Raw genomic sequence first — 21,232 nt, forward strand, 5'->3', positions numbered from 1 at the left:
TCAATGTAGCACTCCATGAAAACGGAGCAGCAGAACTCAAGTTCGCCCGCCCCCGCCCCCCACGGGGAAAGAGTCCCGCAAGTTCGTGAGGTGATGTGGATGCGGGAGCCGGGGACAGCGTGCTATCGAAAGCGAGCTATCGTGTGTGGATGACTCGGAGGGGGGGGCGTGTGGCTTACTGGCGTGCGAGAGTGACTGACGAGAGTGTTGTGTTGTGGGCGGTGCCTCTCCTGTCTGTCTGTCTCCATTCTCTCAAGGGTATTAATTCATCTAGGCCTGCTTTGGGACTGGCAAGACCTTTTACAGTCCTCTAGGGCGATGTCGAGGGGTTTCATCAGGGGCTGCTGAGGACAAGGGGAGATAACGCTTCGTCGCCCTTTTCTCTGGTCATGGGAGGTTCATCGATTTGTGCGCCTTCAAACGGCAGTCGTAAATCCACTGCTCTCCGTATCCCTCTGTTATCCCTGGTATTTCGTCCATGTCGTCACCCATGCCTTGCCCGTGCTGCCCTTGTTATGCTCCTTTTACGAGCCCACTTATCCATCGGCCTTCCCCAGATATTGCAAGGCGAGATATGACGATGGATGTGGAGGCGGGGATTAGCAGGCTGTGCTTGTTTTTTGAAGTATGGAGAAATGCTTTTAATCAAGGTTGCGTTAAGATGGCTGGTTGTTTGTGGGAGAAGTTGTGATCTCGAACTATGTAAACAACTTAATACTTTTCAACAATTGCTAAGCACCAATCCTTACATCACCGTCAGGAAAAGAAACATCTAAGGGGACAAGGCAGTTGGAAGTAAAAGCCTACCTTTGTATGCCAACTGGTTTCTCTTTCATAGAGAGACGTGTTCCTGTCCTCGTCGTCGGAACATACCATGCCAGCAGCCAACAATTGCGGCGAGGGGGATGATTTGGAGCACCAAATAACTAAGTATGGGTAGTCGACGCCAGCCAGTGAAGCCAACTTGAATCCTCCATGCCGAAGCCAGTGCTCCTCTGTGTTGCTTAGACACCTCATCGGTACGGCAATCTTGACCAGGACGCGGATCATGCTGACTTCGATGAACGGTCCACCACTGCTATCATGTCAAAGTAACCCTCAACTAGACGATGGGAGCGAATACTACTACCACAAGAGTCAATGACCAAGGTCAAGTACATTGTGGAACAATTCCTGTGACCGTACGTGCCCCATACTTCTTCAATGGCGAGGTTGAGGCTCAAGCCCCAGTTGTAGATAGGTGTAGCACATGCCTTACGAAAACAAGCTTGGATTCGGTTTATAAGTCAATATTGCACGGTCTCTACTCGCCATGTCTTGACTTCTGTTGACGAAAAAACGACAAATTTGGCTATGTTAATTGTCACCTTTACCATTCACTTCATGGCTACCAAGTCTGTATACAAAGAGACGTCTTGAGCCAAGTTACAGCAATGAAGAAAGATACCAAAACGGTATTAAACATGAGGCAAGAAGTTACACTCCACGTCTTAGCTGATTCCACGCACATGTAGGCTTTTCACTGTATAGACTCCCGAAGTTTGTCCCGTCATCACCTTCCCAATCCCTGCGTTGACGTCGAAATCCGGTTGGCTCTTTCGGCTAGAAACAGTAATTCGTCAAAGTTACATCTGACTGAATCGTTCGTTAAATCTATGAAGAAAAGTAATTGATAAAAACATTTGTTGCTACGACTACCTCAACGCCGAACCAAAAGAATCTCATGATGCGGCAAAACGAAAAAAAAACATACAACACCAGGTATTCGCTGGTCGTCACCGACCCAACTACTAATCCGGCCCTCATTGGCTTATCTATGGGAGAGCGGACGGGATCCCGAGTTTTCCAATGGGTATGGTCGTATGTGCTAGAAATCAGACAAATGGGTGGCTATATAGGGATGGTTTCTGCCTCTGTCATGGATAACGAGCTTTGCGGTCCACGGTAGGACTTTTATCAAGATACATGAGAGTATCGGTAATAAAGACGAGAATCATAATGATGGTTATAGACAAACCTGACAGAGTATACAACCGAGAGACTAGAAGTAAGCCAGTTGAAATCGAATCTTCATGTTAGCATTCTGGACAACGTCGCCTTTCATGATATACACTCGGGGTTCCATTGTAAACCTTGAATGGCCCTTTCAGCACAAGGCGAACTTCAAGAAAACACCTGCTAACCCTTGTAAAGGCCTCGTAGCATGCTCACCTATACAATAGAAATGAGCGTCTTTAGTATCTCGTCACATTCCCCAAACCACCGGAGAAAAGCTGCGCCATATTACAACGTGACGAAGAATCGCATCCTGACCGTTAGGACTGACAGCCATCCGCAAGATCACTCCAAACCCCAGAACTCACCATACCTAAATCAAAGAATCAGAAGCAAGCACGTAAACACCAAAGCCACGCAGTTGTCGGAGAAGCGAATCAGGGGATATCATAACTCTCTAAATCATCAACTACAGTCCGTCGCCCGCCACTCTCACTCCCCATCCTCTTCATTATCGGGCTGTTTAATGGCATACCCCTCCGCAAACCCGTCCGGGTCGCATATCTTCTCCAGGCTAATCCCATTGGCGGCAATCCACGCTGCCACGGCCGTCTTATCGACCTTGACCCGCGCCACATCGGGCCTCTCTTCCTCCTCCACATCCTCCATCTCGACATCCTCACCCTCTCCTCCTTCTTCCTGCTCCCTCTTCCGCTTAGCAGGCGGCTTCCCAGGGCCCATTCCGGCCTCAGTGACAACCCCCATCTCCCTGAGTGTCGCCAAGCAATCCTCGAGAGCAATCCACGTCGCCTTGGAGCAATCCTCCACATCGACCAGTAACGCTGGATCGGCCGCCGAAACGTTATTAGTAGGACAACTCAGCAACCACCTCGCAATCTCACCTCCCCAGAACCGTTTGTACCCTTTCCTCCCCAACTCAGAAATGGGCTTTTCCGGACCGCCGAGCACGCCTTCGCGTCGCGAAATCTCGTACGAAACACCCATCAGCAGCGCGCCGAGCCCCTTGCGCTGCCAGGGCGGGAAGACAAGAATGCAGGCTAGGTTGTTGTTATCCCACGACATCTTCTCCTTGGAAAAGAAGCCGACGATGTGCGGGCGCGGAGGCGGGTCGGGGGCGTTGGGTTGCGGAGGGGGCGTGTAGACGAGCAGGAAGTAATTGAAGCCGCGGACGTCAAAGAAGACGGATTTGTTATCGAGGAAGAGCTTCGCAAAAAGGGAAAGGTTTTGGCAGAAAAGCTGCATTTCATGTTAGCCACCCCGCTTGCCGATGTTGAACAGCGAAAAAGGAAACAGCCAAGACTTACCACGTCCTGCTCACCGTCCACCTCCCACACGCTCCATTCCCCCTCATCCGTGACATACTCCTCCGTGTATTTTGCCGCAACATTCCCCTTCTTCCCCGCTGGCCTTGGAATCTCCTTGCGCACTAACCTCTTCCCTCGAGGGTGCACGTAGACCTTCCTCCCCGGCACTGTCCCCGCGCGTTCGCACATGCGGACGTGACCCCACCATGCCACCAGTTCTTTCGAGTATTTGAAGCACACGGGGCATACGTATAACCTATCTAGAATCGGAGCGTCGTTGCCCTTGCGGTGGCTATTCTTCGCACCAGCACCACCGGCAATTTCGCCCGTCAACGGGTTCTTCCCGCTCCCTGCATTGCCCTTGGCGCTAGCGGAAGCATCGCCGAGAACTTCCTTGCCGTAGTATGAGGGGTACCACGCTCTGAAGCAGATGTTACCCAGCATTACTTTATCAATGTTGCGATCTGTTCTTGGGGCAGATTTGTCCACTGTCCTCGGAGCAGTCTTTGTTTTGGGTTTTGAGGGGATGGGGGCGGCAGGTTGTTGTTGCTTCTGTAATGCTTGTGGTTGCTGTTGCTGTTGCTGCTGCTGTTGTTGTTGCTGCTGCTGCTGCTGCCTTTGTTGCGGTTGTTGCTGCTGGTACTGCTTCAAGGTCGTCGTTGAGGTGTTTGACGGAGCCAACGTCGATGTCGATGTCGGAGGCACCGGCACAGGTACGGCAGTAACCGTGGCAGGGATAGCATGATGGTATGAAGAAGGCCGTGGCGCCGGACGAAAGTGCGATGTTATCGGCGGCTGATTCGTCGGCGGGCTAGGCCTGACAAGACTTCCCCCCATCCGATGCGGCTGGGGCTGGGAGGCCTGGTATGTTATCTTTGGTGCGACAAGCGTCACCGGGCGCACATTCTCTTTTGCGTCCTTCACTCCCATGGTGGGTGTATCTGCTGCGCCGCCGCTTTTTCGTCGGTTCACGCGGGGTTCGGCGGGAGTGGTAGAGGTATGGCCCGCTGGGGTGGGCTGATGTTGATGTGACGTCGAGGACGAGGAGGGTGTGATGGGTACCGGGATCGGGGTCTCGGAGATCTTTTGAGTGAGGGCCGGTCTAGAAGTTGTTGAGGGACGACGGCGCTTCTCGTCGACGGCGGACGGGGCCTGGGGTTGCGATTGCGAGGTGGCGGTCGGGATCGGAGGGGGCAAGATCGGAGTTTGACGCGTTGCGCGACGCGTTGAGTCGCCGGCGGGAGCGGTGGTGGTGGGGGCCGGAGGTTCAAGCTCGTCGTGGGGTCTTTTGCGCTTCAACGGCGCCATGCTCGGGGCATGCGTGCTTCGGTTTTTTTTTTTTTTTTTTTCCCTTCCCTCTCGCACCCAGAGAATGAGATCGGCCCGATGGGGTCGACAGAATGTGCGATAGCGAAATTCGGTATGATGGTCAATTAAACTTTGCGTTATCGTGGGCGGGAGTGACCTTGCAGGGGTTATGGTTGAGATCGGGAGGTGGGCGGGTTCCACGAAGAATGGAGCAAGACAGTTTCGGGGCTAAAATGCGTAGACGAATGATGCTGGTCTCACTGAGCCGGAGCAAAAGGTATTGGGAGACAAGCGCTCAGCGCCGCAATTGGAATGACTATCGGCGCGATTTGTGTATTCCGACGATCTGTTGACTGTTGATCCAGACCGCGTGTCACAAGCAATGACGTTGAAGCTTATATAAGCAATCGATTCCTTCCAGACTTCGTCTCTGATAAGAAACGACCCACTTTTATTGAGCCTCGTTGCTTATCTTATTTTAATCCTGTACAAACCTTGTGGGACCCAAGTGAGAAAAAGAGATAAAGAAGTGCTTCCACCAAGACTAAGTAAGAGCCTACAAAATTCCAACAAAAGCAAAACGGTAAGGTCCATCCAGGATTCGAACCTGGGCTTACGGAAGGAACTGATGGTAAATCAGAATCCGACGTCCTAACCAACTAGACTAATAGACCTGAGTCATTGGTTGTTGTTGTAGTAGGATGACCCATTGAGATCCATATTTCCTATCAATGCGCAAAATCCTTGAGCCGGTGTTACTTTCCCGTGTACTCCAGAAGAGATCCAAGAGTCTCTTACCTCCGCCAAAACTCACTCATCTTAGTACTATGGGGAATGAATCCTGGCAGAGTCCTTAAACAAGGCTGGGTAATCAGTGTTTGCGCCGAGTGCAGAAAGGACCCTGGGCATTCATCACCCGGTTGAGGGTATCGTCATTCTCATCCCACTCTTTGACTAAAAGTTTAAGTCGCCGACGCGCAAACCCAGCATCGCGGTTGCGGTATACCGAATCAATTTTTCGTACGTCGGTTTTATCGTTGACAATCCAGCGTTTCTCCTCTTCCAGGAAGTGCGAGTAGGTCATTTGGTCGCCATACTTAGCCTTCACGTTGGCTTCTAGATGATCCTCAACGGCTTTTTCGGCAGCCTTCTCATCTTTCGAGGGTGCTGTAAACGAGTGGATATTAGGCATTGTATGATTAGCCGAAGGGTTGAATCTGGGTGCCTTGATTGTCTTGTCTGGGAGAATGGACTCCGCTTCATAATACAGCAGCGAGCTGTTCAGGACAGCAGCGTTAATCTCTCGTAACAGCTGCGGCGTGATCGGGCAATGGCCAAGGTCCAGGTACTCAAGGGTCTGATTTGTCGACAGAAGCTCACGGAAGACCGGCGCAATACCGTCTTCGAAGTAGTTCCATGCCTGTCCGAGATCCACTGTCGCATACGCCTGCGCAAGGTCTAGGGAGCGCATCCCAGGATGTGATGTAACAGCCTGAGCAATGGCGATGGCGCCCGCCGTGTTAAGGCCAGTCGACTGAAGCGACAGACGAGTCAATTGAGGAGCTTGACGAATACCATCGGCCAGTGCCTGTGCACCCGCATCACCAAGTGGGTTGCAAGACAGGTAAAGCGAGGTGACACCGCAGGCTGGCGAGGCGAGGAAGGCTGCAAGTGCTTTGGCGGCCGTTGTCGAGATGCCATTACCGTTCAAGTACAGATGTCGCAGGGGCAACTTACGGCCGGAGACATCACCATACCTTGCCAGAAGAGAAAACAGCTCTGCGAGACCGGCGTCGCCAAGTTCAGTCTGATCAAGATCCAGGGTGCGCAGGTTTTTCGTCTCGGTCATGAGCCGATAAACATCTACTGCGGCCGCAGGACCCAATGGATTGCGTTTCAACCAGACATTTGTCACGGCGTCCGAAGTAACCATGGCATCGACGAGGATCTTGAAGCTGGGAGCGTCAATGCAGTTGCCAGCCAGATACCAAGTATCCATGCGATCAGGAAAATCTTGAATGAAGCGGGCAATCTCATGAGCCCCAACGGGCCCAATAATATTGTTCCCCAGCAGAAAGTGTCGGACGAAGGAGTTCGGCCGTAAGCTGTCCATCAGGCTGCCAATGTGGTCTGGGCCAACAACCATTTTGCACAGATCCATGCGACCATCCTCGTAAACCACACCTTTTCGAAATTCGGCTCCTTTGACACCATAATACGGCTCGCCTTTACCGTTGTCAAGGTCAACGCCGGCAGAGTCCTCGTCAAGCTCGTGAGTGCCGCCCAGCTCGAGGTGGTCAAAGAACGGAGCCAGGTCGGCGGCGTCAGCTACGGCGACGGGCATCGGAATGGCTCTAACGCCTGCAGTCGACACGGGATGTCTTGACGGGTCCCACGGGCCCTGGGCAAGGATCCGGGATGACCAGACAGGCGCATGCACACCGGGAGCAGCTCCGCCAGTCAAGCCGCGGAAGCTGTGACCATTCCGTTTGGTGGCGGTAAATATGTCGTACTTCCGCTGCAGGGCGACCCACGCACGCAGTCTCACACGGGCGGCATCGTACCGGATCACAGATGACAGAGCCTTCTCGTGGGTGGCGGGATACAACAGAGTCGCAATGGCAGAAGCCAGGGAAGACCGCGTAGACTTCCGACGGGGTAGGCCGTGCAACTCGTCAGGCAAGCGAACTGTGTCAACGGGGAGTGCCAAAATCTCATCGGCTGTGTAGGCGTATTGATGATTGAAGTCCGGCACCTTGGCATCGAGGAGATTTAGTGCGTCGCGGCAGAGGGGGGCCAGACGGATTGCCTCCTCAATGTCGGCAATGGTAATGTCGTTCGTGTTACCCATTTGGGTGGCTGGTGACACGCCATAAGGCTGACTGACACCTCCACCAAATATTGACGGGGCTGTCAGTTGGATTGTAGCAGCGGCGGCCATCTTGGATTGTATGCAATTGTTAAAAGGGGATGGCTTTGGCTGCCTTTGATGATGACTGGCTTGATTGAATGGTTGAGTATATGACTTGTTACATCAAGCGGGATGAGATGTTTTATATCAGTCGCTGTAAACATCCAACATTGTTAACTGTAAATTTCCTTTCCTAGCAATGAATGAGTCAAAGTGTAGTTATTCCATCAGACTCGACATGCTTCTCCGCACGGGTTGGTTGGAGATGGCAAGGCTTTCTCTGGGCTGATGCGAACGTTGAGGCTGAGGCAGGCAACCATGGGGATCCTCCAATCACGAAAGCGGACGGTCTCCATTGTGGTCGAATCCCCTGTCGTTCATGTCGTTCATGTCATTATTGAAGGGCGTATATGACTAGACTTTGACATGTAAAAGCCTAGCCCTGCCCCAGATGTGTTGTTGGTATGGCTATCAGACGGAAAGAGTACGAAAGTCCCATCTGAGGTAACCGCTGGGCAGATTGTAACCCACCATCAGTAGGGATAGTGGCAGGTGCATCGTCGGCTGTTCAACGGGCAGCTGCCATCTGACAAGCTTATTTGACTCACGCCTGCTACAAACCCGAAAGAGGTGGCTGCACCCACCTTCCCAATGACTGGTGCTATCTATGTGTTCCTACCTTAATGACGGACTAATGTACCATTTGCTATGTACCTTCCTCATGCTGTATCTAACGAGATGACCTGATGGTCCCTGCACGAAACAGTTGTGGCAGGGCGGGCATGCAACCAGCCACAATAGCCCCCAAGGCCACAATATGCCACATTCTGTTAGTACTGTATTGAGTCTCTCGTTCACCATCTCACCTACATCACACCCCCCCACACACATACATCAGACGGACACCAAGACTCCAATCCTTCGCTTCCTGCTCCGCTCACACCAAAACATTATCTCGGAGCTTTTTCAACTGCACTGCAGCTCGTTCAAAAGCAAACAAAACGCGTCCGCCGTCGCATCGCACCTGCTATCGCTTCTTGTTCCCGGTCGCCTCGCGTTGCATTGCGTTAAACAACGTTACGTCGCTGAACCCTACTTTGCCTCCTTGCACTGCAGCCGCTTTCAATTTACTGCACTTTGGTCTACGACTCCGGCCTCGACTCCGCTGTTCCGCTGCGATCCCCTGTCGGACAGTTTATAATATTGTCTTGTCGCCATTCGCCCCCCCGCCAGCGAGCGGCCTGTCTGAGTCTGTCGCGGCTGGCTACAGCCTCTAGGAATCCACCGCAATCAATATGTGTAACACAACAGACCACGTCAACAAACGCCCATCATCTTCCCCCAAACGATCTTGTCTAGCTGTGACTGGCTTGTAAGAACTGCCACAATTATATATCACGCTCCCTGCGGTTATTTATTTAGTAGCACCCTGATTCGCAGGATGCAACTGTCTTGTCCTGTCTCTGAAAGTCTCATGCCGCCGTGCTCGGACGAGACACTTTGCTTTTCCCGCCTTGCTTCTTCCTTGACACTCACGCCATGTCCCGTTTCTCATCCAGCGGTGAGCAGATGACGGAGCCCGCCGCCGACGTTTTCTTCATTTTTTCTAACTTCAGCCTTCCGAAACTCCATTCCTGATTTCTCGGGAAGTCCTGGCGAGGAATCGTCTCCATGACCACATCGGACCGCGAGCTGTCAGTCCAACAACAAACAGCCAGCATACGTGTTTGCAGATTGATGCTGTTGTGCCCCCCTCCTTTTCGGAAGGACTTGACTTGTTTTGTTCCGCCACGCATGAATGAAATCCTGTAGCTTCCGCAGCTGCAGGTCGCGCTCCTGGTCCCAACCGCCGGCCACTCGCAGGTCCTTGAGACCAACATTGCTTTTCCCGTCATCCTCCCTCGGGCAGCGACGCATGCAATCAATCGGCAATGCCACAATTTCGGCCGGTTGACACGAGGCACTGAACCGGCCAGAAGCACGCGGGAGTGGTTGCCGAGCTCCCTGATTGGACCTCATATTGCTTTTTAGCCAAACACAATGCCGATCTCTTCGGAAGGCATGCAGGGAGATGCCAAGGGCTATTGAGACTGTGGCAGACACTTACGCACACTAACACAGAAGATGGTGGTGTGTCTCCCAAGTGCCCGGTCAGGCGGGGACATTTTTTTTTCTGTCTACCTCAGCGCATACCCATCGACGAGGATAGCCCTACCAACTGTCCCTCAAGTGTCATGCGTTGGATGAGGAAGAAAGAAGAAAAGTAACTTCCTTGGTATGTTGGCTGGTGAGGGATTGGCTCCTGTGGGGAGAACGCAAGACATTATGTCTCGGTGAGCTCTAGTTTGACTGACCGCTCCCCCCCTTGGTCCGATTGTTTGGTTGGCGCTTCTCGTAGAGGATCTTCTGTATATATGATAGACCCGCCGGCAAGTGTGCGGCCGAAGTTCGCTCTTTTCTCACGGGTCCGTTGCTGTTACGAAGCTCTTGTTTACGTCTTGTTTCCTTGTTGTTTAGTATGTCATCGTTGCCAATGTATCGCCCTATGCCTCGAAGAAACGCCGAAGGGCAGGTTTCTCTTGCCAAATGGCCTACCACAACATCATCTCGCTCGCCCGCATCTCCTTGGGATGTAGATGATTCTACAGCTCAAACAGTCAGCAGATTAAATTCGTACTTTGGGTTTCGCCCGCCATCAACCTACAGGAAGCCGGTAGCAACCTCGCCTGACCAAGCGGCCGGCTATTCACCAGAACTTCCGCAACTTTGCCCAGATCGAACTCCTGAACTTCGGCACGATACCCCTTCAGAAGCCAGGGCGCGAACGTCGTCGTTCGGCCCAGAGACGCCGCCAATGATTTTTGACACGTCCTTTCCGAATGAACCTCACGTCCAACCCCTGACCCCAGCCCGACACGGCCCTTCCCACCTGCGCTCGTACTCGGACGGCTGCAGTCTCCAAAGCTTTCGAACCGATTACCGAGCAGAGTCGGAAGTTTCAAATGCGGAACAAGACTACAAGCAACATCTACACACTGCGTTGATGCCTCGAGCTGGAGACAGCCTTCACACTCAATCATCTACCCAAGAAACATCTTCTCCACATCATAGTTACACCGTCAACCTGACACGCGATAACCGAGCTGTAACCCTCTGCTTGACATCGGGCGCATCTCCGAATCCGTCCACCCCAACAATCACTTGTTTTCGGCAAACCTACCTTCCTCTCGGTGGACAGTATGCCGAGTTCTTCAAGGCATCCGAAGCCCTTGCCTTGCTCCAACATATGGTGAATGCCCCATCTCAACCTACCGTGCCTCTTTCAAGGCGGGAGCGCTCTGAATTGATGTTCCGTATGCGCACATCGCAGGGTAGCATGGTTCTAGGTGATCCATGTTCCAACGCCCGAGCATGGACAAGCTTTTTTTCTGCAGAACTCGCTGCTGGAAGGGTCTGGGAAGCTGGCACTATTATTTTTCCTTGGGCGATGCTCCAAAAGCTGATGAACTCGTTGAACTCCGAGTGCGGTCGAAAAAGAAGAATGCAAACGAGGATGGCCACACCCCATGTCAGACAAGACATGGAGGACGACTTCGGATCACGAGCTCATTTTCAACATAGTCAAACGGTCGATTCCCATCCTGTTTCTCTGCAGTTGACCAACGAGTCTGAGCTCTCGGCAATAGAGACGGTCGGAGACCGCAACTCAGTCTCTTCGATGTCTCCTCCGCCTCATACGCCAACAGAACCCAACCCAGCGGCAAGGATACCGTTTATGCGGGACCGGGTAAGATCACCGGTGTCATCAGCCAGCCCTATCCGCCGCAGGCGACAGAACTCTGAGCCGATCCGGAGATTAAGTCTGTCCCCGCCGCGCATTGCGCTGCTCAAGTCCAACCCCTGCCGGCAGAGCTTGCGCCGACTGCATGCCGCTTCGGCGCCCTCGCAGTTGGTATTTTACGACTCTATTCGTACGTGGCCTACAAGTTCGTACCGCTCAAGGGTCAGACTGCCGCCTTGTTCCAAATTCTTGGAGCTAGCGGCCGCCGACCATCAGGGGACAAACCCACGCAACCCGATCGTTCTGTGAATGGTTTTCAGGTGACCCGCCTGTGGTGTGGTTTGGTATCCACTCAGTAAGGGTGTTATTTTGCTTTTTCTTCCTCAGCTATTTCTTTTTCATGACTGTGCATCTGACTGGGATGGGTAGACGGGGTTAGCAGACACGCGTGCTGAAGCCGGCGGCGTCTTCGAACATCTAGAGGGGTCTCGATGTCTTTTGCTTTTTAAAGATCTTGATCGCGGGATCAACGGGTTTATGAGAAACGGTATACGAAGAGATATGGGATTATGAAAGAAACGATGAGAGCATTGCATTAGATTTAGTTTTTTTGACGAACGGGGTTCGCTGGCCGATTCACTGGACGAAGGATTGAGGGAATTATTGCAAATGTGTTATGATACAATGCTCTGAGGCGGTTGGCTATCCAATGTACTACTGGCTTGTGGCTGAGGTTTAGGTTGCAAATACCATCCAAGGATAGATATGTTCAACATACACTGTTTCCATACTCTTGGCAATGGATCGTGCTTGTGTTTAGATGCATGTGACGATAGAGTAGCCTCGGCATTTGCATAGTCAAGAGCCGGACTCTCTCGACTCCTGTAAAGATAGGTTTATGTCATGCTCCCTGTACAGCATCAGCCACCCTCGAGCTGATGCGCATACGGAGCACACTGTATGACAGGGACGCTGAAGACGTGCACATCGGTATTTTCCCACCACCTCCTAACTTCCGCTGAAGACCATCAAAACGAATACATGCCTGAAGTGTGTATCAGTAGAAGACAAGCTGAAAGGTCCCAGGACAGTTTACAAAGACTAGCAGTACTCTCCAGGGTGTTCTCATATTACCACGGCCAAACCAAACTGGCCACCGTTGAGAGGTTCTAAGATTAGCCGTCGTTGGTCAGGGCTCTGAAACGCGGAGGACGGAAAAAGAAAGCAACGCGGGCTCAAGTCAACGCTGTTTTGTAAAGAATAACAAACTACGATGCTTTTCTCACTGGGCGTCCCACTGACGCACCGCCGCAGACCCCCCCCCCCCCCCCCCCCCCCCCCCCCCCGACAGCCAATATATCCAAGGCCAGGAGGTGAGAATAAGAGGTCACAACTGAGACGCATCAATTCAACGCTCGCGATGCTGAACCGCTAATCCCCGCTAAGACGAGACAGTACACTTCACGCCCTTGAGACCATCCGCCGTTGTCGTCTCCTCGCACTTCATCGTCCCCGTGGAGGCGAACACCAAGCTCACGGTTCCGTTCGTCGACGCCTCGAAGTTGACACTTTGTGCGCGCGCGGGTTAGCCACGTCGATCATCATGTACCCACTAGGCCCGGAACAATTGCAGCCAGCAAGAAAAAGCAAAAAATAGTAGAAGGATGGTTAGTTGGGCTTGTGGATTGGGGGCAGCGTACTTTGAGTTGAACTTGATCGGGTTGACGCCAATGCCGAGACCGATGTTCATCTTGTCCTTAGTGATGGTGAATCCACCACCGAGACCGAAAGAGTCGGAGCCGGATTGCAGACCGCCTATTTTTTTGATGAGACAATTTCCGTCAGCCGTCTTCGTCATGATAACTTGGACCGGACCCCCCCTTGTCTTCCCATTCATGGCGAAACCCATCCCCACGATTCGGGTTCATGTTTCTTCCACTCCGCCTGACTCGATATATGTGCCGATGGCTTGCGTACGACTCACCTCCGAAAGACTGGCCTTCCGCCCAGTTAATACCACATCCGACTCCAATGCCTCCAAACGGAGACAGTGTCCCCGCGGCGCTGACTGCGCCGCTACCCGAGGTCGCGGTGACGTTCTTGTTCAGCGCCGTGATGTCGACTGCCGCCGTCTCGTTTTGTTGCTGACGCGGAGCGAGAATGCCTGCGGACGCGAGCCCGGCGAAAAGGAGAAATGCGGCGGAGCTGACCATGTTGGGATTATTCTACGGTAGGATTATTGTTCGTCGGTGTTTGGTGGAGTGCGTTTGATGAGTATCGATGATCGTGGTGGTTGGTGGAACGAGTGACTGTGGTGAGTTGAGCTTGCGATAAGCACCTGCGTCACCATCTCGCGCGGGCCAGGCGAGGGACGGACCAGCTAGTATATATATATATATATACATCTAGTCATTCTCACCGGAGGCGGCGACCGGAAGCCAAGAGCATCCCGTTTCCCACCCCCATCGAGAAAGGGGGAACTACCTAGCACACGCCTGCGAACTTTTAATGAATGAGATTCCTTTGCGGTCCACTACTGTCCCGTCGGTATTTTTGGGGCTGATGTAACTGCGGTTTGCCCGGGAGCTCGTCTCAAGAGAGGCGTTTAATCTATTCTCGAAAGTTTATTTCACACCCCGGTCCCTGGTCCTCCTGTGCCCGCTGAGGGAAACCCCTCTTCCCCGGGGCAATGGTTCCCGCGTATGTGAACGAGTGTGGGTTTCTGGATGACAATAGCATTGGCGACATGACTGCGGATCCTGGAGAACATGATCTCTTTTAAAAAAGAGAGGAACTGGTTTGCTGGTTGTGGTGGTGTTCGCTTGTGTGGACGGTGCTTGACGTGAAACTCTAAAAGGCGATGTCAACGAGTCAGTGGTGATATGTCGCTTCTGGAAGCTTAGTTGGCTGAACTTCAGTCGGCGGGTTTCCGGGGTTCTGGATTGGTCTGTTTCTGGGTGGAATAGCATCGTGAGAGTTGATAGTCGTTGTCACCTAAAGCAGGCGAAGCCTGGTCACTAACTGCTAATGTACAGTACCAAGTACTTCAAGTGCGAAAAAGGAAGATCTGTGGACAGCAAGTGGGAAGTGACTGAGGACCCGAATAGTGGGCGCATTGCTGGTTGTGACGAGGCCTGAATGTGCTATATATTCGCCGGACTGCTAAAAGTATGTGAACGCAAGTGTCATGAGTGACCACGGCAGCGTAATATACCGTCAGATCTAAACTCTGAAGATATCAGATAGGGGCTTTGTTCGTGTCGATTGTCCAGTTCTCAATCGATTCATCAAGCATAGCCTGGCTGGGAAGAAAACACCATCACGTGATCACAGTTCTCTTAATGGACATTATGGAGAAATTAGAATAGGATTGATGTACCTTGTTTAAGAAACTGTGGTGGAAATACAATATGTTTGCTGAAAAGGCAATAGGCTTCGCCTTCTTGTGAAGAATCAAACCCCACCAAAGGAAATGCGGTTTGAGCTGACAATAGTCTGGCAGTACAAACAGAACAGCAACAACGCACAGTGTTAAGGACCCAGAAATTACATGTGTTTCCTTAGCAATGGGTGATTGACACTGATGAAATGAGCTTGATTCCAATTCGGGCACTATGGCTTCTGTCCGTTTTCGCAATGTTGACATATGGCAGCTTGCCTAGTGAGATATGAACTAAAGCTGCTTGTAGATTGCCTCGTGTCGCAGACTCATTGTATTTAAACTTACTCTATGTGAAGAGGCATAATTCTGTCAGCTACAGGTGTACTTCGAATGAGTGTCACGTGTTACCAATGAGTCTCTCAAATTGCTTGATACTAGTTCTACTACACACAGTAGCAGCATACAGGCAATATCAACCTTTACGTTCCCTCGGTAAACAAAAGAGAAATTCTACTAACTCTAGTTACCTAGAAGATGAAGTGGAGTGAACTCCGACGTGTTTGTTTTGATTTGGGAAAGCACCTGCCACTTGGGTGAATTACGACGGCTTGACCAAGGTTGAGACCTTTTTGGAGTACCGTCTGGTAGCTAACGGTCCACTTACAAAACAGAGGAAGGAGGTCGCGAATAAGCTCAACCATACCGTGGTTCCATTCTCAAAACCCATCTCCGACACATCGTGGCCCAAAAGGTCAAAGTCACGGTGGAAGATAAAAGCAGTCCTCTGCTGTTGTTCTGAATCATCCTTCTGTAAGAAAACAATCCCTTGTTCACAGCCTTCCAAGTTGGTCGACAAAAACAAATTCACTTCCTTCTTCCACATAAAGCTGCCAAGATGCCGTTTTCACAACAAAACTCACTACCCCTTCCAGGAAAGCATTCTGACCCTTTCTCCTCCATAGAAAAAACCACTACAACGCGCAAGAAGGTATTCAATTTCACACACAAAAGACATTACTCAAACAGACACAAACAATCCTCCCACAAAAAAATGGAGTCCAGAATTTCACTCGCTCAGAAGCCAACGGATGGTCCAGTTTATGACGCCTTACGCTTCGCCTGGGCCATATGCAAATCCGTGAATGACAGAGTCAGGAATCGCAAGAAGAAATCGAAAAGATCGTCTGAGCAACGTTCTGACGAATGGGATCTGCTCGAAGGGGGTACTGTTCGTACCTCATCTCTCTTGAACAAATACGAAGGTCCCGGCACGAAATCCATCACAGAGGATAAGGAGAACTCCAACCCCCTGCGCAAGAACAAAGTCGCATCTCACAAAAAGAAACATGTTCCCCTTGTTATCCCAACCATTGTTCTCACAACTCCAGAAGGCGAGACAATCGTTGGTAAGGACATCCCCAAAGGCAGACGAGTTCAGGGCAGAAGCAGCACGTACACAGAACAGTGGTTATCCTACGTCAGGAACTGCGAGACCCATCTCCTTCCCATCACGAAATCTGTGCAGAAGGGTCTTGTGGATGACGCGAAAGAAGCACGGAAGAATGAAGCCATTGAGAAGGAAGAGCAAGAAAAACGAGAGTCCGAACTGCGTCAGAAAGAGGAACAAGAGAGGCTCAAACAAGAGAAGCGCCGTCAATCACAAGCCGCGGGATTCTCCCTGGCAGATGTGAAAAACCGCATCAATGGCAACCAAAAGGAAGTGCTGGAGCTAGATTTGCTCAGAAAGGAACGTCAAATCCAAGGATTGAAGCACTTTGAGCAGCAGGAACTATACAAATCACAACAAAAGGAACCACAAGGAGCCTCTATGGAGGCAGCCGCACGTAAGCGCTCTCGCCAGGAGAGACGCGATGTCGTTGCCAGCCAATGGGAGACGACTAGATGCGAGGCCCAGACACACAGAGAGAAGAAGCATGATTTGGTTACGAATAGACGCGGCGCGACTGGACAGAAGTTCTGGGACGAAATGGGGGAGATGGACCGAGCACAGGCCGCGGCCGAGGAGAGGCTGGAGCAGCTGAAGAAGGAACTCTACGAGCTCTGCATTGAGAGCGAGGATGATGACAACGAGAACGAAGAGGCCGTTGCCTTTGATGATGACAATGTTGTTGGTGATGACGATGAAGTCAACGAATTGTGGGAGTACGAGATGATATAATATGCTCGAGTCAGGTGCTGGATGTCACAGCAGAACCTGTCTCAAACGCTGGTTGGGTGTAGTTAGAGTACACCTTATGGAGTTACGGGATTGATAGCCAAATAAAAGTCTTGATTGGCATTTGTAGTTGGTGTTGCCTTGGTGACTTTGGGAGCCTTCCGGGAAGTGATGCCTTGAAAACGGTTGTGAGCAAGTGGAAATCTCATTACTGTACCCCCGTCCCACTGGGCCCTCCCAATGCTAACTGGTCTATGTCAGGTTTACTCAGCCCTTGAGCCGCCAATGAGGTTTCGCTAGCAACTGCCACTAGCATCAACGACATTCATTACATGAACCAGTTCGTGTAAGCCTCGATGCCCACAATCACCCCCGTCAATTACCTCATCCCAAGTCCCACCGGCGGTCGGCACTCGGGTCTCCACGAAAACGACGTCAGATGACCAATGCGCGTGCCTCGCGATGAAATCTACATCTCCGCCGATCCAGGGACCATTCACTACGTAGTACATGGTAGCAAACAGTCAGTGGATGCGGGGGAGGCGAGCCAGTCCATGACAGCGTTCCAAGGCTTCAGATTACCATGTGTTACTCCACTCTTTTCTCTCTCGGCCGGCGATGGAGTCTATCCCTGCAGGGCCGGGTCATCGACCCGTCCTTTCGTCTGCGTGTCGTGAGTGTGTCGTGTGGTGGAGGGAGCCAAGATGGGATGGAAGACACAATAAAAGACCGAAAAGAGAGCTAAAACAGGGTAAGTAGTTGGCAGGTTCCCCACAGGGCGTTGGGTGGGGGAAAGCATCCACTAACCCTGAAGAAAATCCGACCGAGAGAGCCGCCAATCTACGTTGGCTGGAGCCCCCGCTGTCCAGTAACAAGCGTGCTGTCACGCAGTCAATTTGCCCACCACTTATGGGGTAAAAAAAGATGCTTCCATTCATTAGAGACTGTCTAGGGGTTATTGGGTTGATTATATAACCGTCTATTCGGTAATTACCGATTTGAAGGTTTTCATGCACAAAATGACATCCCCGTTAGTTTTATATGGGAAACAATAGCCGGGTGCATGGGTTGATGTTAGATTGACGCCTGCGTCCGGATAAAATGCTAGGAAATCTAGCTTAGTTGCATTCTTGCAATATGCTGAAACCGGGAAGAACGGGTAGATACAAAACAGAACCCCGCTTCAACCGGAATGGGTAGAATCACTCAATCAACAACATGAATCACTCTTTGCTCAATGAACCCCAGGTGTATTGCATCAAACTAATATCGTTTATCTAACAGTTGAATGCATGCCCCGATATATGCAGTGGTCCGTGTGACACGTGCCCTGCCACTGACTGACCCACTTAACACTTTTACGTACCATGCAGCAGTTCTGGGCTGCTAGACGACAGACAGCTACTCACAACCAGGGCTTTTTTCCCCTACCCCCCCTCTGCTGTGAAGATGCAAGTGTGGGTGGGCTTGAATCGATCACCTCACCCTGCAGCCCAACCCTTCCATCGTCCGACCTGGCACCCAGAGTTAAGCCAAGTGAGCTGCTTTCCATACCCGTTTTTGTCCTACTGCTGCAACCCTTCCCGCAGCTAGCACACCCTCAGCGAAAGCGAGGTAACTGCAACTTCGTTTCCCCCGGATATTCCACTCACCCACCCTTCTCCCTGTTACCTGACGACGTCACTCTCACCGACGCAAACTCGTCACAAGCCACCTGCTTCTTCGGAAAGTCGAATGTTATTTTTTTTAATAGTATTTTGTTCCAGAGCATTCTCGAACTCGATGTATTAAAGACTGCTTTCCTCACCGACAAGCTGCATTTGGGGACCGTTTAGCTTGACTGCTGCCCTACACTTTTTTTTTTTACCTTCCCAGGTATAGTAGGTCACTTGTCATATGCCCGTTCACTTTTGAAACACGAGTTCAGAGCTTCTTTGTCCCTCCTCGTATATATAATCATAAAAAAAGAAAACATTGTTTTATTGTTATATTTTACAAATACAACGAACAATGGCGCCTGAAGTGATTCAGCCTGTTGCCTACGGTGGAGGATTGCCAGTAACCAAGATGCAGAGCGATCCTAAAGAGAAGTTTTACCGCCATTTCCAGGAAGCCGTTGCTAGTAGGTTATGACTACTTTTAACTCCTCCCCAGTAATTAGGTTGCGGTGCCTCCGGATTCTGACCGTCCCCGCACAGGCTTGCTGGACGAAATCAACGGCCTCGGCTCTATTGCACAGATTGGTGGTGAGAGGCAGGATGCTATCGATCACATCCTCGCCAGCATTTCGGCGTTGTCAAACGAGGTCGCCGATGCCTCTGACTTTGTGCCCTCATATGACCAGCGGACTTACGCTCAGGTAAGAAGCTCCTGTGAGATTCAAATCAAGGACAGGTTCTAATTTCACCAGGCCATTAAAGCTCTTACAGACAAGTTGAACGAGACCACAACTAAGCTGGCCCCTCGCTCACGCTTCCAATTCAAGAACCGCGGGAAGACCGCAGCGACCAGCGAATTGGCAGCTCCAAAGAATGACCCGCGTCTAGTCGTGGGCGGCAGCCTGGCTGATCCCGTCCCGGCATCCCGAGGCGGCCCCGTCGTGGCGTCCGAACCACAGGCGGAGGCCGATGGTCTCGGCGCCCTTCCCTCGTTCCCCAAGAACTACAACGAGGAGATGGCGAGGCCGAGCGCCTCCAAAGTCCGCAAGCCCAGTTTCTCAACCGCCAAGGACATTGCCATCTTCGGCCAGCAAGGCCTGCACATTATTCTCCCGACCTCGGCATCGAGAGCGACGTCCTCCGGCCGCTTGACGGATTTGAAGGGCTGCATTGTCGACATGTCCCTAGCAATCTCCGGCAACACGTCTTTTGCAAACCTGGCGCTGAAGAACATCGAAAAGAGTCTCATCGTCGCCGGCAACGTCGCCGGGCCGGCGCATATCACTGGTGTGTCGGACAGCATCATCGTCGTCTCGGCCCGGCAGGTGCGCATCCACGAGTGCAAGAACGTCGACATTTACCTGCACTGCTCGAGCCACCCCATCATCGAAGATTGCTCCAACATGCGCTTCGCACCGCTACCCGCGGCTTTCGTAAGTCAAATAGCGTCGTTGTGGCATGGACTTGCGTGGCTGACTTTCACAGGATACCCCCGAAGACCCCGTCAAGAACCAGTGGGACCAGGTCGACGATTTCAAGTGGCTCAAGTCGGAACCGAGCCCGAACTGGAGTGTGTTGCCCGAGGAGCAGAGGTTGTCCGAGGAGATTTGGACGAGGACTGTACCGGGAGAGCGGGGTAAGGACCTGCATGATATCCTCAAGGCCGTCGGTATCATGGAGCACTGAGAGGTCTACGAAGTTTGGCATTGGTGGAAAGTCATTTTAATGATGTGTGTCAGGACAGGAGTTAGTGGCGGTACTTTCTTTGCGAGAGAGAGAGATACGGCACCGGGGCGCAACAAACAACGTGAAATTTTCTCCTCCAAGTGTTCAGTCATGGTTTGAAATTGCATTTCGGGGTATCATAGGAGCAATTTGGTAAAAAGAAAGAAGAAAAAAAAAATGAACAAATGTAATCCCACTCATCAAACCCTCTCCCTCGAACTCGTCTTCCGCCATCCATGTGTTCTCTCGGTGACCAGCCAGTTATTCCGTCTCCATCTTCTCGCCCTTACCGCCCTCCTCCTCATGACCGAACCTGACGCCGGACTCCCGCAGTCGGTCCAGCACCTCACGCTGCATCCTGATCCGCTCCTCGAGTTCCTTGATTTCTTCCTCCTGTTCAGCGGTGGAGCGCTCCATGTCGGGGAGAGTGCGCATCTGCACGCGCGCGCGCTGTAGCTTGTGCTTTAGAGCATCGGTCTGGGCAGGCACGTCTTTGAGAGATAGCGGCGCGTTGGGACTAGCGCCGAGGGGGTTCGGTGTGGCTCCGGGGCCGGTACCGGCGGGCGTGGCGCCTGTGATGCCGCCTGCTGAGCCGGAGGCCTGGATCGCGGTGCGGAGGCGCGTGAGGATGCCCGTCAGCTCGGTAAGGGTGTCCAGGGCATCGGGAGAGAGGGTTGGTGGGAGCTCGAGCGGGTGAGGAGGCATATTTGGTGCTGGGGCGTCTCCGAAGATGTGTGTGTATTGGGCGGTTGAAGGAGCCGCGACGGTTGGTTGGAGGCGGTTCAACAGGTTGAAAGGCTTCTCAATCAAGCGAACTAGCGGAGGTTTGAAGTGTGAGGCAACGGACGTCCAGCCTTGCGGTATGTGCGCTATCGCAGCGGTGTCGTTGGTTGAGGGACGAGGCGTTGAAAGTCAATTGATCAAAAGGTGCGGCTGGTGAGGCGTCAATATGGAGTAGTTTGTTTGTGCAG

At 52.0% G+C, this 21,232-nt stretch overlaps 7 protein-coding genes across 7 annotated transcripts, besides 1 other annotated feature; 3 read left to right on the forward strand and 4 right to left on the reverse strand.

Moving 5' to 3' along the window:
- Nucleotides 1-1,816: 1,816 nt before the first annotated feature.
- Nucleotides 1,817-1,948: a sequence feature (Protein overlapping with rRNA (CTRU02_206285, KAL0939675.1) was converted to a misc_feature.).
- Nucleotides 1,949-2,487: 539 nt separating this feature from the next.
- Nucleotides 2,488-4,628, reverse strand: CTRU02_206286 (histone acetyltransferase; the record flags this gene model as incomplete). The annotated part of the gene is made up of 3 exons (XM_070204688.1): nt 2,488-3,252; nt 3,321-3,959; nt 4,002-4,628. 3 exons carry the CDS (start codon nt 4,626-4,628, stop codon nt 2,488-2,490), a joined length of 2,031 nt encoding a protein of 676 aa, XP_070061792.1.
- An 871-nt stretch (nt 4,629-5,499) lies between these two features.
- Nucleotides 5,500-7,569, reverse strand: CTRU02_206287 (leucine rich repeat protein; the record flags this gene model as incomplete). The annotated part of the gene is made up of 1 exon (XM_036728115.1): nt 5,500-7,569. One exon carries the CDS (start codon nt 7,567-7,569, stop codon nt 5,500-5,502), a length of 2,070 nt encoding a protein of 689 aa, XP_036580229.1.
- A 2,488-nt stretch (nt 7,570-10,057) lies between these two features.
- CTRU02_206288 (uncharacterized protein) lies at nt 10,058-11,629 on the forward strand (the record flags this gene model as incomplete). The annotated part of the gene is made up of 1 exon (XM_036728114.1): nt 10,058-11,629. The coding sequence occupies one exon, from the start codon at nt 10,058-10,060 to the stop codon at nt 11,627-11,629; it is 1,572 nt and encodes a 523-aa protein (XP_036580228.1).
- A 1,132-nt stretch (nt 11,630-12,761) lies between these two features.
- Nucleotides 12,762-13,533, reverse strand: CTRU02_206289 (uncharacterized protein; the record flags this gene model as incomplete). Its single annotated transcript, XM_036728113.1, has 3 exons — nt 12,762-12,888; nt 13,021-13,135; nt 13,305-13,533. 3 exons carry the CDS (start codon nt 13,531-13,533, stop codon nt 12,762-12,764), a joined length of 471 nt encoding a protein of 156 aa, XP_036580227.1.
- A 2,220-nt stretch (nt 13,534-15,753) lies between these two features.
- CTRU02_206290 (uncharacterized protein) lies at nt 15,754-16,881 on the forward strand (the record flags this gene model as incomplete). Its single annotated transcript, XM_036728112.2, has 1 exon — nt 15,754-16,881. The coding sequence occupies one exon, from the start codon at nt 15,754-15,756 to the stop codon at nt 16,879-16,881; it is 1,128 nt and encodes a 375-aa protein (XP_036580226.2).
- Nucleotides 16,882-18,888: 2,007 nt separating this feature from the next.
- CTRU02_206291 (Tubulin-specific chaperone C) lies at nt 18,889-20,222 on the forward strand (the record flags this gene model as incomplete). The annotated part of the gene is made up of 4 exons (XM_036728110.1): nt 18,889-19,000; nt 19,077-19,237; nt 19,289-19,969; nt 20,022-20,222. The coding sequence occupies 4 exons, from the start codon at nt 18,889-18,891 to the stop codon at nt 20,220-20,222; spliced, it is 1,155 nt and encodes a 384-aa protein (XP_036580225.1).
- A 300-nt stretch (nt 20,223-20,522) lies between these two features.
- CTRU02_206292 (uncharacterized protein) lies at nt 20,523-20,966 on the reverse strand (the record flags this gene model as incomplete). The annotated part of the gene is made up of 1 exon (XM_036728111.1): nt 20,523-20,966. The coding sequence occupies one exon, from the start codon at nt 20,964-20,966 to the stop codon at nt 20,523-20,525; it is 444 nt and encodes a 147-aa protein (XP_036580224.1).
- Between the last annotated feature and the right edge of the window lie 266 nt (nt 20,967-21,232).

This window comes from Colletotrichum truncatum, assembly GCF_014235925.2.
Source record: "Colletotrichum truncatum strain CMES1059 chromosome Unknown Contig_0003, whole genome shotgun sequence".
In the NCBI taxonomy this organism is placed as follows: Eukaryota; Fungi; Ascomycota; class Sordariomycetes; order Glomerellales; family Glomerellaceae; genus Colletotrichum; species Colletotrichum truncatum.